Raw genomic sequence first — 12,944 nt, 5'->3', positions numbered from 1 at the left:
ACTTCGTTGTAGTGAATGTCTTTGCGAGGCTGGAGCAGAGAAAATGATTTCGTATAAATGCAACAGGGGGTTTTCGTCGTATGGGGGGCAGGAGAATGGGAATTATGTTAATGCATGAAGATTTTTTCACACAAGGGGGTATTTTCGCCCATGTAGGTTTCGTTCTAGAGGAGTTTCACTGTAATTGGTGGTACAGTAGGATGCAACCATTTCGTCTTGCAAGAAGTGAGGGAGGGATCGCAGCGGGAGTAAATGCAAAACACACTTTTTGTGCACAGAGGAAAAAAAGTTAAGGAAAATTGACAATCAAATTTTTACTTGAATGTTTCATTGCCAATAGTAGGGTGACAAAATATTTGGTGAAGGTGGCAGCTATCACCCCTTGCCACCTTGTAAAACCACCTCCGCAGTAATGGAGTGGGGAGGCAATATCATTTACCGTATTTTCCGCACTATAGGGCGCACCAAAAAGTCTTCCATTTTCTTAAAAGCTCACCGAGCGCCTTAAAATCCGGTGCGTCTTGTGCATGGTCATTACGGAAATACATCGACTCCAAGATGGCTCCTTCCTGGAGAGATGCTTCTAATGTTATAACTTGCTGTTGGTTCAGTGATGTCGCTGCTTTATTAAATACGTTTTTGTTGCGGCTCCGAAAAAAGGAGAGCTGTGGTGTTTTTTTTAAAACAGTCTCAACAAATGCAGGTAAGTCTTTGTCCGTCTCCGTGCCTTCTGTTCTTCAGTTCAACTCGAGATGAGTTCAAGACCGTCTCCAAAAAACGTAAACTGATTACTTCAATGAAACTACGAAACTTGATAATAATACATCAAAACTGAAAAGCAAGTGAGGATATCACAAAATAAATTCTATAGCCCCCCCCCCCTACCCTACAGAATTTATATTGTGATTTCATCATTTGTGAATACACAACAAAGGAATAAATAACTACGACTGACATCTGATAGTTCTGTTGGAGCTATAATCAAGGAAATGCCAATGCGTTTTTCGGAGGCGGTCATGAACGCCTCTCGAATTGAACGAAAGAAGAGAAGGCACGGAGACGGACAAAGACGCAACTGTGTTTGTTGAAAAAAGGAGAGCTGTGGTTTAATTTTTTTTTTAAACGCAGACTTTATTCATCTATCATAATTTTATCTGTGGTTTTGTTGTTCTTGTCTTGATTGTGAGGTGTCCTTGAGTGTTTTGAAAGGCGCTTATAAATGACATGTATTATTATGATTATTATTATTTATTAATGGTTTTCACGGTCTCAACAAATACAGGCACTGTACGTCTTTGTCCGTCTTCGTGCCTTCTTTACTTCCGTTCCACTCGAGAGGCGTTCATGGCCGCCTCCGGAAAACGTAAATTAATGATTACTTCAATGAAACTACGATGAAAATCAAGCGAGGAAATCACAAAATAAATTCTGTAGGGGGGATATAGAATTTATTTTGATTTTCTGTTTTGATGCATTATTTTCAATTTTCGTAGTTTAATTTGAGTACAGTAATAGTTAATTTACGTTTTTCAGAGGCGGTCATGAACGCCTCCCGAGTTGAACGGACGCCTCTTGAGTTGAATGGAAGGAGCGTAGCACCATCTAGTGGAAGCATTGTAAACTACGCCTTATAATGTGATGTGTCCAATGTATGAAAAAAAATTGCAAAATAGCCATTCATTGAAGTTGCGCCTCATAATCCAGTGCGCCTTTTAGTGCGGAAAATACGGTACTCGTGTGGGTCCATTGGCTTTTATGAAGTCCACAGTTAACAGAGCTGTCAACCAAGAATTTTAGAGCACCTGATGCTTCACGCCAAGGGCTTTTTTGAGACAATGATTTTATTATTCATCAGGATTTGGCACCCAGCCACAAAGCCATACCTACCGATATCTGATTTCAAAGCCATGGGTATGGTACAGCACATTTGACAATAAGGTTGTATTCAATTCACTTCAATTCAATAACAGTAGAGTGATCCCTAACAGATTCGCGCTTCATGTTTTTGAGCTTTGGTGGGGTTTTTTTTTTGTTTTTTTTTTTCTTCAAAAATGTATTTAAAATATAAAATAAAATTAAAAACTAGAGCTATTTCGGCACCCAAATTGTGGAAAGACACGTTATTTCATGTTGATGCGCAAGAGAGGTTTCCCTGAATGCTGAACACACAGCTGACGTGACTCGGAGGCTTTGTTTATGCTGCCTCAATCAAGGTGCATGTACATACACATAACTGGTCTGTTCTCAACTGCTTGTTGTCTCAGACCTTCACCAACAGATGTTGCTAACATACTGTGGAACAGCCATGAAATCCTGGTTCACATTGAACTGTATTCAAACATTACATACATACACAAACATGAGAATAACTTGGGGAGAGGGGGGGGGCACAGCAAACTATCTTGACTTGATCTCCATTGAAAATATATGGGGCACTGTCAAGATGAAGGTGAGGGAACAGAAACCTCAAAATACAGAGATAGCTGAGCCACGGCCCATGGAAGGTGTTTTAATAAGTATAAAAAAGATGATCATAACATTGTATTGAATTAATTGACTTCTTCAATGATTCAGAGCGTTCAATGTACACTGCTGTCATATTTATGAATGAAATACAGCCATTACACTTTCAGCTGAGCTCAGGATCTGTCTACCTGCACCTCCATCAAATTTGCCAAAATCGCCACCTGCATCCAAACACTCACTACCTATCATTTTAAAACAAATCACAAGAAAGAGTGCTGCTAAAAACAATTTTAAATCATCTGTATAATATTACTATAATATACTAATAATATAATATACTAATATTGCACATGCAGTGTCAGAAAACATTTAACATCCATCCATTTTCAACACTGCTTAACCTGAAAAGGGTTGTGGGGAGTTGCTAGAGCCTATCCCAGCTGACTTCGGTCGCCAGTCAGTCACAGGGCACATATAGAGACTGACAACCATCCACACCCATAATCACACTGCCACTGAGTGGAAACTGATCCCACGCTGCCCGCACACAAGGCAGGCAAGTGTACCACTACACCAGGGGTGGCTAACCAGTCAGAGACTAAGAGCCAATTTTTTTACTGTGTTACTGCAAAGAGCCACATCATACACATGGGCATCCCGTCCTCGCACGCGCGCACGCGCTCACACACACACCATTGTGCCCAAAGATCGATTTTTGAAGCAACCAACTTTCCACGATTGACCCGATCGCGCACGTGAAAGCGCGCACACACGCACGCACGCACGCCGGTACCCAACCATGCACTCGCGCACATATGCATTCACGCCACGTTGAGCAAAAGCCGAAAGGGCCCGAACATGAATGAAAGCTCAAGACACAAACACAAAAATATATATTTTTTCCCACCCATTTCCTCCTCACACCCCTTGCAGTCGACTTGGGACCAGTCTGCTGGCTCCCGGTCGATTACAATCGACGTATTGGGGCCCCCTGCCTTAAAATCAGAGGTAATTCGCTGACTAGCTTAGCACTAAGCACTTAGCGCCATTGTCTGCGCATTGCAGTGATTCAGTCAACTGATTGGTTGCCCTCTATGTCAATCAAGTAACGGGACTGATTATAGGCTGACGTAGTACGTTCTGTGTCTTGAGCTCTGCCGAGGAGTTTTCGACGCTTGTCGTGTGAAAGCCCGGGAGCCGCATTGAACCGGCCAAAGAGCCGTATGCGGCTTGCGAGCCGCGGTTTGGCCACTCCTGCACTACACCATCAGTGACAACATTGAACATTTTCAATAAATAACAGGACTGGAAAACAATCAGAATTAATAGTTTTAAAATGATGAATAGTTACAGTGGCGGTTGGTCTTGCTTCTCCCATGCGTGATGTAGCTCCATTGAAGTGTGTGATGCTTTAGGAACGTCCTCCAATACCATTGATTCAACATCCTCTGGATCTGACAATATGCAGACTGTATTTGTACCAGCAATCCACTTTGACTAAACAGCCGAGCTATGATCAAACGAAATACTCACCCTGGATCTCTGCAATACTAGATGGCTTTGTGTGTCCTTCTATTTCACTTGCATTTTCTGGGTGCGAGACCTCTGTTGTAGCAACATATTCCATCTGTACCTGAACTTCAATAACGGCAGGTGTGCCATCCTTTGAGCTCATGTCCTCTTCAGGTGTACTCATTTCATGCTCTGCGACAATCTGGTTTGGCTCATCTGAGGAGAGGTTGGTTGACTTCAGGAAGTGAATTTACAGCTCAAACGTGATATAGGCAAAAAAGCATTGTCATAGACAGTGGATATCCATTTCTAAGATTAAATTTCTATTAAAAAAAATAAATAAAAAATGTATTTTGACAGACCTCACAGACACACCCACAAGCCTATTGGTTTCAACTGTTCATAAATGGAGTGCTAATTTATTGGAGTGATAACAAACCCAAACTGAAACTGATATAAAGAAGTTTAACAAAAAATACAATAACTAAGAACACAGCCGTTGACTACAGTGAAACTCCTCTACAACGAAATCATGTTTGCAGCAAGAAATTTTTCACAACACGGGGTTTTTCACTGTAGCAAATTTGATCTCAGATGTAAAGTCATGTCACATAAGTCTGATTTAAAGGTCGTAATGACAGGTAAAACTTGATATTTACAAACCACCTTCGTTGTTGTCACATTGTATTGGGTCCAATACCCAGTACATCTGGTTTCGTCACAGTCCGTATATTCTGAGTGTAGTCGTAGCCACAAAGAACTGGAAATATTCCAAATCCTTCTCCATTCCTTGTAATTGTTTGATGTCACTATTCTTTGAAATATCTCTTTTTGGGTTATTGCGTGTATGTGTTGCAAACTACATACCGTCCAATTCGTGAGATGTGTCAAATCATGAAACACATTGTATGTTTCATTCCACATTCTTAATTCCCAGTGAAAAATAGTTTTCCAAAGCTCTGCGTTTTCTTTTTGCCCCACAATTGATTGCGGCATCCATATGCCTATCTGATGCAGAGCTCTGGAGGCATGTTCACCGGTGTTTGATAACATTGTTCGCGTTACTTCATTGTCAGCAGTGTTTGATATGCCCAACAATGTCCCTGTTCCACCCAACAGGGTCGGATTTGGTGTTGTTTTCCAATAATTTTTGTATAATCGATTGCTTACATTTGAAATGATGGAAAAACATCAAGAGTGGAATGAAGTAAGAATAATTATATTGTGTTGTTTTTCCGTGTTTAAAGATGTTTCGCAATAGCTTTGTATAACCAGTAATGTCGCAATAACTCGCAATAGCTTTGTATAACCAGCAAGGTCATAAAAAGATGTTTATGATGTTGAGCAAAGCCCTTTGTTAAGAACAAACGCTTAGAGTATAAAAGGAGAACTTTGGATACTCTTGGTAGAGTCTGTCTGCTGCGGGTTGCGTACGGACGCCCAGCTGGTATTGAAGCTCGCTCTACCTGGGGTGTTGGCTCTCCATCCTATTGACGCACGGTAAGAGCTGGATACTATTCTAAGAGCTTGATACACTGATATTTGCTTGTTTGACATATTCTGTGGGGCTAATAAACGTGCAATTTGTTAGTAGCAGATTTGTCTCTTGTGTTTCTGATATTTGTTTGTTTGACATATTCTGTGGGGCTAATAAACGTGCAATTTGTTAGTAGCAGATTTGTCTCTTGTGTTTCTGATATTTGTTTGTTTGACATATTCTGTGGGGCTAATAAACGTGCAATTTGTTAGTAGCAGATTTGTCTCTTGTGTTTCATTTCTGAGTGCCTATCTCCAACGAACCTATTCTAAATTTGATACTGAGCCAGGGCGAGGTATCAGAAATGTTTTAAAACAGCAGCTAATGGGATGCATTCCATGGATCTAGCTACAGTATCTACACACATAGATAGTGAGGTCCCTTTTGGCCAATCGGAGGCCAGGATGGTGCTCGGTAAGCCAATGGCAGAGCAGCTATGAGTATGTTGCGTTCAGGAAACTCGGAGCTGTGTAAACCAGTGTGGTGGTGGCTGTTGCCGTTTCCGAACGAAGCAGTAGAGGTCACTGTTGGATTAGACTTCGTTGTAGTGAATATCTTCGCGAGGCAAGAGCAGAGAAAAAGATTTCGTATAACGTAACAGGGTTTTTTTTTCGTTGTATGGGGGGCAGGAGAGTGGGAATGGTTTTAATGCATGAAGATTTTTTCACAGTAGGGGGTATTTTCGCCCATGTAGGTTTCGTTGTAGAGGAGTTTCACTGTAGTAGTAATTATAATTGATTTTTTTATGATGATCTCGCAAATGTTTTCATCAGCATTGGCCTTGGAATTCTGGTGGAATTGAAACCCCATGTGCTTTTTCAAGTGGGAGTGTATACTAACCAGGGCTTGGGGAAGCCTCTTCGCAGACACTGACCGTTTCCAACAGCTGGGTGAGTGGCTGAACTTCTGCCTCATGAAGTACTTTGAGTATCTGACAGTCTGGAATCACTCCCCAAAGCTTCCTTTGACCTTCACCCTGGAGCACACCCATCTGTACCACCTCACCCACTGTTTGTTCTGAGAATGTAAACAAACACATTTTATCAGGGAATCTAACCCCGCTCTTAAAATGGATTTGTGCTGCATATTAATTTATATTCTTCAATCTTCTTTGTAATGTTGTCACGATCCCAACATTTTAGCTTTGATACCATAACTGCATAAAATACCTCAATACGGAAAGTAGCAAAAACTTACTTATTGACGGATAATTGGATGAGAAAGTGCATATTCCTGGGACGTATGTTTCTCATGCAAGCATGGTTGGGCTGGCGTGAAAAACTGTCTGGCATTTTTACAGGCCATACGAATGAAATGCGTTGAGGGAAGCATGTCAGTGTACGTGAGCAAGCAAGCACAAACACAATACTGTAGTGTGGGCCAGAGTCATGGTTTAAAAAAAAAAAAAACGGAATACATACAGTACATCATTGCGTGCATGCGAACGTGCACGCGATGATGTACTGTATGTATTCCGTTTTTTTTTTTTTTTAAACCATTACTCTGGCCCATACAACAAACAATGACTTCCCAGCTATGTCACTGACTTGTAAAAGCAATGATCGGGATATTATCATATGTAAAAGTGAAATGTTCACCCAATGCCATCACAATGCACCCCTCTGCAAGTGAGACCCTCATGTACGATGGTGACTGTGTGTCCTCTGCATATAGGGAGCGACAGCCCTGAAGAGCAGCCTTCATCCCAATGACAGTGGCTAGACACTCACTTTTCATCCTTTCACAGTCTCTACCGCTCAACTCACTCATCTAATCACAAATCACAGATGTGGATGTTACAAAACTTGCAAACATCTAAGAAACACAACTGCAGCTTTCCAACAATAAAATTGGAATGCCTTGGTCCATAACCACCGGGCTGCAAGCTACATTGGACCGGGCCACGAGGGGTCGCACAGATGAAAGAATAAAAAACTTACAGTACTCCCAGTTTATTCATATGCAGTTGCAAGAAAAAAGTATATGACCCCTTGGGAATTACCTAGATTTGTGCATACATTGGTCAGAAAATGTGTTCTGATCTTCATGTCACAAAATAGACAAATACAGTCTGCTTGAACAAACCACGCAAAAATATGTTTTAATGTATTTTTATTGAACACACCGTGTAAACATTAAGCATACGTTGTCCTGTTGCATCTCCCATCTTCTGTTGAGCTTCAATTGGTGGACAGATGGCCTTAAGCTTTTGAGCAAAATGTCTTGGTAAACTTCGGAATTCATTTTTCCTTCAATGACAGCAATCTGTCCAGGTCCTGAGTGCACCCCTAAACCATGATGCCATACTTTACAGTTGGGATGAGGTTTAGATGTTTGTGTGCTGTGCTTGTTTTTCTCCACACATAGTGTTGTGTGTTCCTTCAAAACAACTCAGCTTTGGATTCATCTGTCCACAGAATATTTTGCCAGTAGTGCTGGGGAACATTCACGTGATCTTTTGCAAATTTCAAACATGCAGCGATGTTTTTTTTGGACAGCAGTGGCTTCCCTTGTGGTGTCCTCCCATGAACTCCATTCTTGTTCAGTGTTATGCGCATTGCATATTCCTCCACAGAGATGTTGACATATGCCAGAGATTTTTGTAAGTCTTTGACACTAGGATTCTCTGAGCATTTTGCAATGTGCTCTTGCAGTCATCTTCATAGGACGGCCACTCCTAGTTTGAGTAGCAACAGTGCTGAACTTTTTCCATTTATAGATTATTAGTCTCACCGTGGACTGATGGACATCAAGGCTTTTACCCCTTACCAGTTTTATGCATGTCAACAACCCTTAATCGTGGGTATTCTGAGAGCTCTTTTGTGCGAGGCATAGTTCACATCAGATGATGCGCCTTGAGAGTAGCAAATTCCAAACTGGTGTTTTTTTTTTTTTTTTTTTTTTTTAAATAGGGCAGGGCAGGTTTACTCAACATCTTCAATCTCGTCTCGTTGATTGGACTCCAGGTTGCTGACTTCTGACTCCAATTTGCTCATTAGCCTAAGGGTTCACATACTTTTTCCACCTCGCACTGTGAATGTTTACACAGTGTTCAATAAAAAAACATAAAAACATATAATTGTTTGTGTGGTATTAGTTCAAGCAGACGATGAAGATCAGAACACATTTAATGACAAATTTAAGCAGAAAATCCAGGTAATTCCGAAGGGTTCACATACTTTTTCTTGCAACTGTAAATGGGTGAAAAACATTTTGAAAAGTGACTACAAAAGAAATAATGCACGAAGCCAGCTCTGCACAAAATGCGGCAAGCATGATTTAGTGGCATGGTGAGTGATGTATTTTCATGCGGTTTATATTATTATTTAATATAAAAATGCGTCTTCACGTTTCTTGTTCTATCTACAAAAAAAAAGCTAAGCCAATTTAGCACGTTGCACAGCAAAGTTGAGCCTGGGAATAATAGCAAGAGAAAGGCTAACACCATCTTTAACAACAACACCATGAAGTGTGGGGATGGACAGGTTTGATGAGAAGGTGTGATAGTGCATTCCGGAAGATGAAGATGGCCAGTCTCTGTATTTTCTAACATGATCAACACAGTAGAAGGGTCATGTGCTTCAATGTATCAGACATGCATCAGAGTGAAGGAGAGAGATGTGAAGTTCCTGGTGCATCGTGCAACTGAGCTTGCCAGGAAGTTCATAAATTGAAAGATGGTGATAAAAAAAAGAGCTCCTGCTTCAGAAACAACCTGCCACACCATTCCTGAGAAAAAGTGATCGGAGTCAGGTGAACTTTCCATACCAAATAATTAAGTGACTTTATGCTGTGTAGACTGCTGTAAGTACACTTGTGAGCGATGACTGAATTGATCTATGTGGCTTGTCTTTGAAAGGTTAGGATTAAAAGTACATTTACGAAAACCCCGCAAGAGAATTGGTTCACTTGAACCATGTAGCATAAATAGAGATTTGACAGTAACTCACCGATTGTTGGAATGCATGTTTCCTCGAGAGTTTGTTGGGCAACAGAGAAGACAAATGGAAGTCCCTCATCCCATTTCTTCCTGTCTCCACCAGAAGGTGGGCGATCTCCTGGAGACAGTGAAGTAGCCAGGTGAATATCAGGGGAACAAATAAAATACATATTTCTTTAAACTCACAGTAAGACAGAAGCACTAACATTTTCTATGAGTGATCATGTAAAAAGGCAGCAACAACTGATAATGAAGACTTGTAAACAAAGATCATAAAGTCAAGGTTCAAATATTTTATACAGTAAATATTCCCATCCCCGGAATTCTATGAAAAGAAATTTACTTCACCCGGAACAAAAACCTATGCATTAACATTTTGACTACGATATTACATGTTACCGGAACTTACGTAAGCGGAAATTCCACTACCCGTAACCCGGATTGAGACGTCATGCCGCGGGAGCTTAAATACACGCAACGCCCACGCGATGCTACGGAAAGACACGAGCTGAGACACATTTTCACTTTGCGTTTTTTGATCATCAGATTCGAAATGACGACGTGTGAGTGAGTTTTTATGGGCGTGCGTTTTACTGTAATTGTGAATGATTTTAAACATTTTTTTCCCAAGACAGAAAAAAATAAACATTAAAATACTGTACGTATTTTACTGTGATTTTTTTTGGATACACCCGTATTGCAGTTTTTGTTATATAAACAGTTTTCGGACAGTATATTTTTGTATTTTATTGGTTGTGTTGTTACACGTGCATTTTGTCAACATACTTGCAGATTCATAAAGGACATGTACCATGCTCATTTCCCAAATGAGGAATTTCTGTTATCAGGACAAATTGGACAGCGCAAACACGAGTCCGCACGAGATAATATTTACTGTACATATATATTAGTCTCATGTGATCTTAAATTATTATACAGTCATACCTCGGTTTTCGAACGTCTCTGTTCGCGACCAAATCGGTTTTCGACCAAAAATTTTGAGTTTTTTATGCCTCGGATGACGACCGAATTTCGGTTCTCGAACAAAGTGAGCGCACTTGAATGCGTCACTTGACTCCTCTCGCCTTCCTTTCACGAGTAAGTGACGCTTCCTCGGGTAGACGAGGAAGTGACACTTCCTCGTTTAGCGTTGCATGGTGAACAGACGTGTTCAATAAAGATTTTTTTTTAAAAAAAGAGCGTGGTTTCGCTTTTCGAACAGCCTTCTGGAACGGATTCTGGTCAAAAACCAAGGTATGACTGTACTTAGTCACATTACACTCTGCTGTATATTATGCGTTACACAACACAAAGAGCGATTACATGGAAATGAATAGAAGTTTGGTCTTATTAACTCACTGGATGCAGTAGTACAGAATTCTTTCAGGGTTGGCTGAGAGGTAGGAAGTACAGGCAGTTCTGCTGGATCCCATTTCTTTCGTTCTTCTATGGAAGGAAGGCTCTCTGTTTCAAGCAGTTTCTGTTGGGAAGCAAGGATCTCCTCTTTGGGTGCGGTGGGTGCCGACTCCAACACTTCATCCACAGGGCTCGGGGCTTTTAGATTCTGATTAAGCCTGTTCAAGATCTGCTTCTTCTCACTCTAACCCAGGGGGGAAAAAATACGTAATTGTAATCTCTCAAAATGCAAACTTCTGAAAAATAATGATCACAAATAAACACACCTGACTGACTATGCCAGACAGATTCTCTTTTAATGGAGCATTCTGCAAAACACAAAGTGCAAATCTGAACGGAATAGGACAAGGGAGCAATAGTTTGCAGTGTTGTTTGATATGTATACTAACCGCTCCAACATTATTCAGGGCAACAGTCATGGAGATAACAGGAGTCGGGGGTTCAGATTCTGGCAAGGCTGACGAAGTTTTGACAATTGTAGGTTGAGAGGTAGGTGGTACAGCTGCCATGCAAACGCTGTCTTCCTGAGCTGCAATCTTCCATAATTGATAGATGCACCAAGATTAGACTGGGTTTCTACTCGGTACACATATAGATATCTCCAAGCCATTGCACAGAAGAAAACAGAGTGAAAGTACTTACATGGTCATCCCATGCTTTCTTTTCTCTTTCATTAGCCTCTCTTCGCTTCCTTTCAAGTTGCTCTTTTAGTAAAGCAGCACGGGCATTAGCTTGGGCCTGGAATGTACATCATCATTTCTAAATGGTTTATCTAAAAGTGATTATTGTATTTTTAAGACTGGAGCTGAAAGAGTCTAACTTCTTTGGAACTGGAAAAAAAAATGCTAACGTCTATGGAAAATGCATTTAAATTACTGTATTAATAACAATTCAATTGATTTTTTAAACCATATTGATGTTCATTTCAAAAAACCACTCCCAAATTGCCATAAATTGGCCCTTTCATCATTGTTCAATAAACTCTTCATGAGTTTAAACAATCATCTCTCCATCAACAATCTTTAGTTTTATTTCACTCCAAGCGGACTCACTTTAGAAGCCACCATCTTTTTCCTCCTCAGTTTAGCCTCCTCAGATGACTCCTGACTGTCTGAACCATCACTATCATACTGAAACACATCAGAGAGTAAAATATTTTCAAAGCTGAAGAGCTCAAATTAATCATCTCACGTAAAAATGTCTATATAATCAACATACCTTTTCTCCCCTAAGTCTGGCTTTGATCTGCTGGCGCTCATTGAAATTCTGCAAGCGGATCTGTCTGAGTCTTGTTAAGTATTCCTGACAACATATGTAAATTATAATGAGGGATACAGTATGAATCAGGGGTGAGCAACTCCAGTCCTTGAGGGCCTATAGCCTCTCTCTGCTCCAACACATCTGATTCAAATGATCAGGATCGCGAGCCAACTTCCTCAGAGCTTGCTGATGAGCTGATCACTTTAATCAGGTGTGTTGCAGAAGGGAGACATACTGTGTAAAACCTCCAGTATACCGGCTCTCTAGGACTGGACTTTATTAAATAAGATCAACAGCCACACAACCAAAATCTAAAAAAGTGTAAATATGTATGTTCATAGCAAAACAGTTCCAACATGAACACAATAGGACAACAACCAGAACTGAAGAGGAGACAAAAACATGATTGAATTTATTTTTGGGCTAAAATCATAAGCGGGATATGAAATGTGTAATAATAGTTGTGAAAGCATCTCAGTTCCTTGGTTGAAATGTTGAGTCACACATATGCAGAGATGAAAGTGGACTTTTCTGAAATTTCCGGAAAAAAAAAAAAAAAATATATATATATATCGCACTTGGCCGATCACGCATGAATTAGTTTACACAAAACGCAATTCAAATACTCGACATTCAATGATTAATCTTCTTTTTGTGTGCACACGTGTTCCCTTTGTGGCTTCCGTTCGGGCCGAAATTTCAAAATCTCCAAGATATGGCGAGGCCATGAGAGTGTGAGGAGAGGGTATTACTGTTGTGGCGACGCCACTCAAGCTAAGCGAGCCTCAGCAGAAGATAGTCCGCTGCTCTCCG

At 40.6% G+C, this 12,944-nt stretch overlaps 1 protein-coding gene across 9 annotated transcripts in view; it reads right to left on the bottom strand.

Annotated features, from left to right (window-relative positions):
- The window catches only part of nek1 (NIMA-related kinase 1), a 73,213-nt gene that overhangs the window by 12,368 nt on the left and 47,901 nt on the right, over positions 1-12,944 (bottom strand). For 7 of the 9 annotated variants that reach the window (XM_019868689.1, XM_019868696.1, XM_019868690.1 and 4 more), the window contains 10 exons: positions 12,090-12,173; positions 11,924-12,001; positions 11,514-11,609; positions 11,261-11,407; positions 11,138-11,179; positions 10,815-11,055; positions 9,466-9,573; positions 6,356-6,532; positions 4,000-4,194; positions 3,818-3,920 (listed from right to left, as the gene is read on the bottom strand). In XM_019868689.1, coding sequence (XP_019724248.1) covers positions 3,818-3,920; positions 4,000-4,194; positions 6,356-6,532; positions 9,466-9,573; positions 10,815-11,055; positions 11,138-11,179; positions 11,261-11,407; positions 11,514-11,609; positions 11,924-12,001; positions 12,090-12,173 — 1,271 coding nt within the window. The remainder of the gene's footprint in view (positions 1-3,817; positions 3,921-3,999; positions 4,195-6,355; positions 6,533-9,465; positions 9,574-10,814; positions 11,056-11,137; positions 11,180-11,260; positions 11,408-11,513; positions 11,610-11,923; positions 12,002-12,089; positions 12,174-12,944) is intronic. The other 2 variants (XM_019868695.1, XM_019868697.1) reach the window with 2 other exon arrangements.

Source organism: Hippocampus comes, unplaced genomic scaffold (genome assembly GCF_001891065.2).
Source record: "Hippocampus comes isolate QL1 unplaced genomic scaffold, H_comes_QL1_v1.1 scaffold233, whole genome shotgun sequence".
NCBI classification, from domain to species: Eukaryota; Metazoa; Chordata; class Actinopteri; order Syngnathiformes; family Syngnathidae; genus Hippocampus; species Hippocampus comes.
The sequence above is the reverse complement of the archived record's forward strand: the minus strand, read 5'-3'. Positions and strand labels throughout refer to the sequence as shown.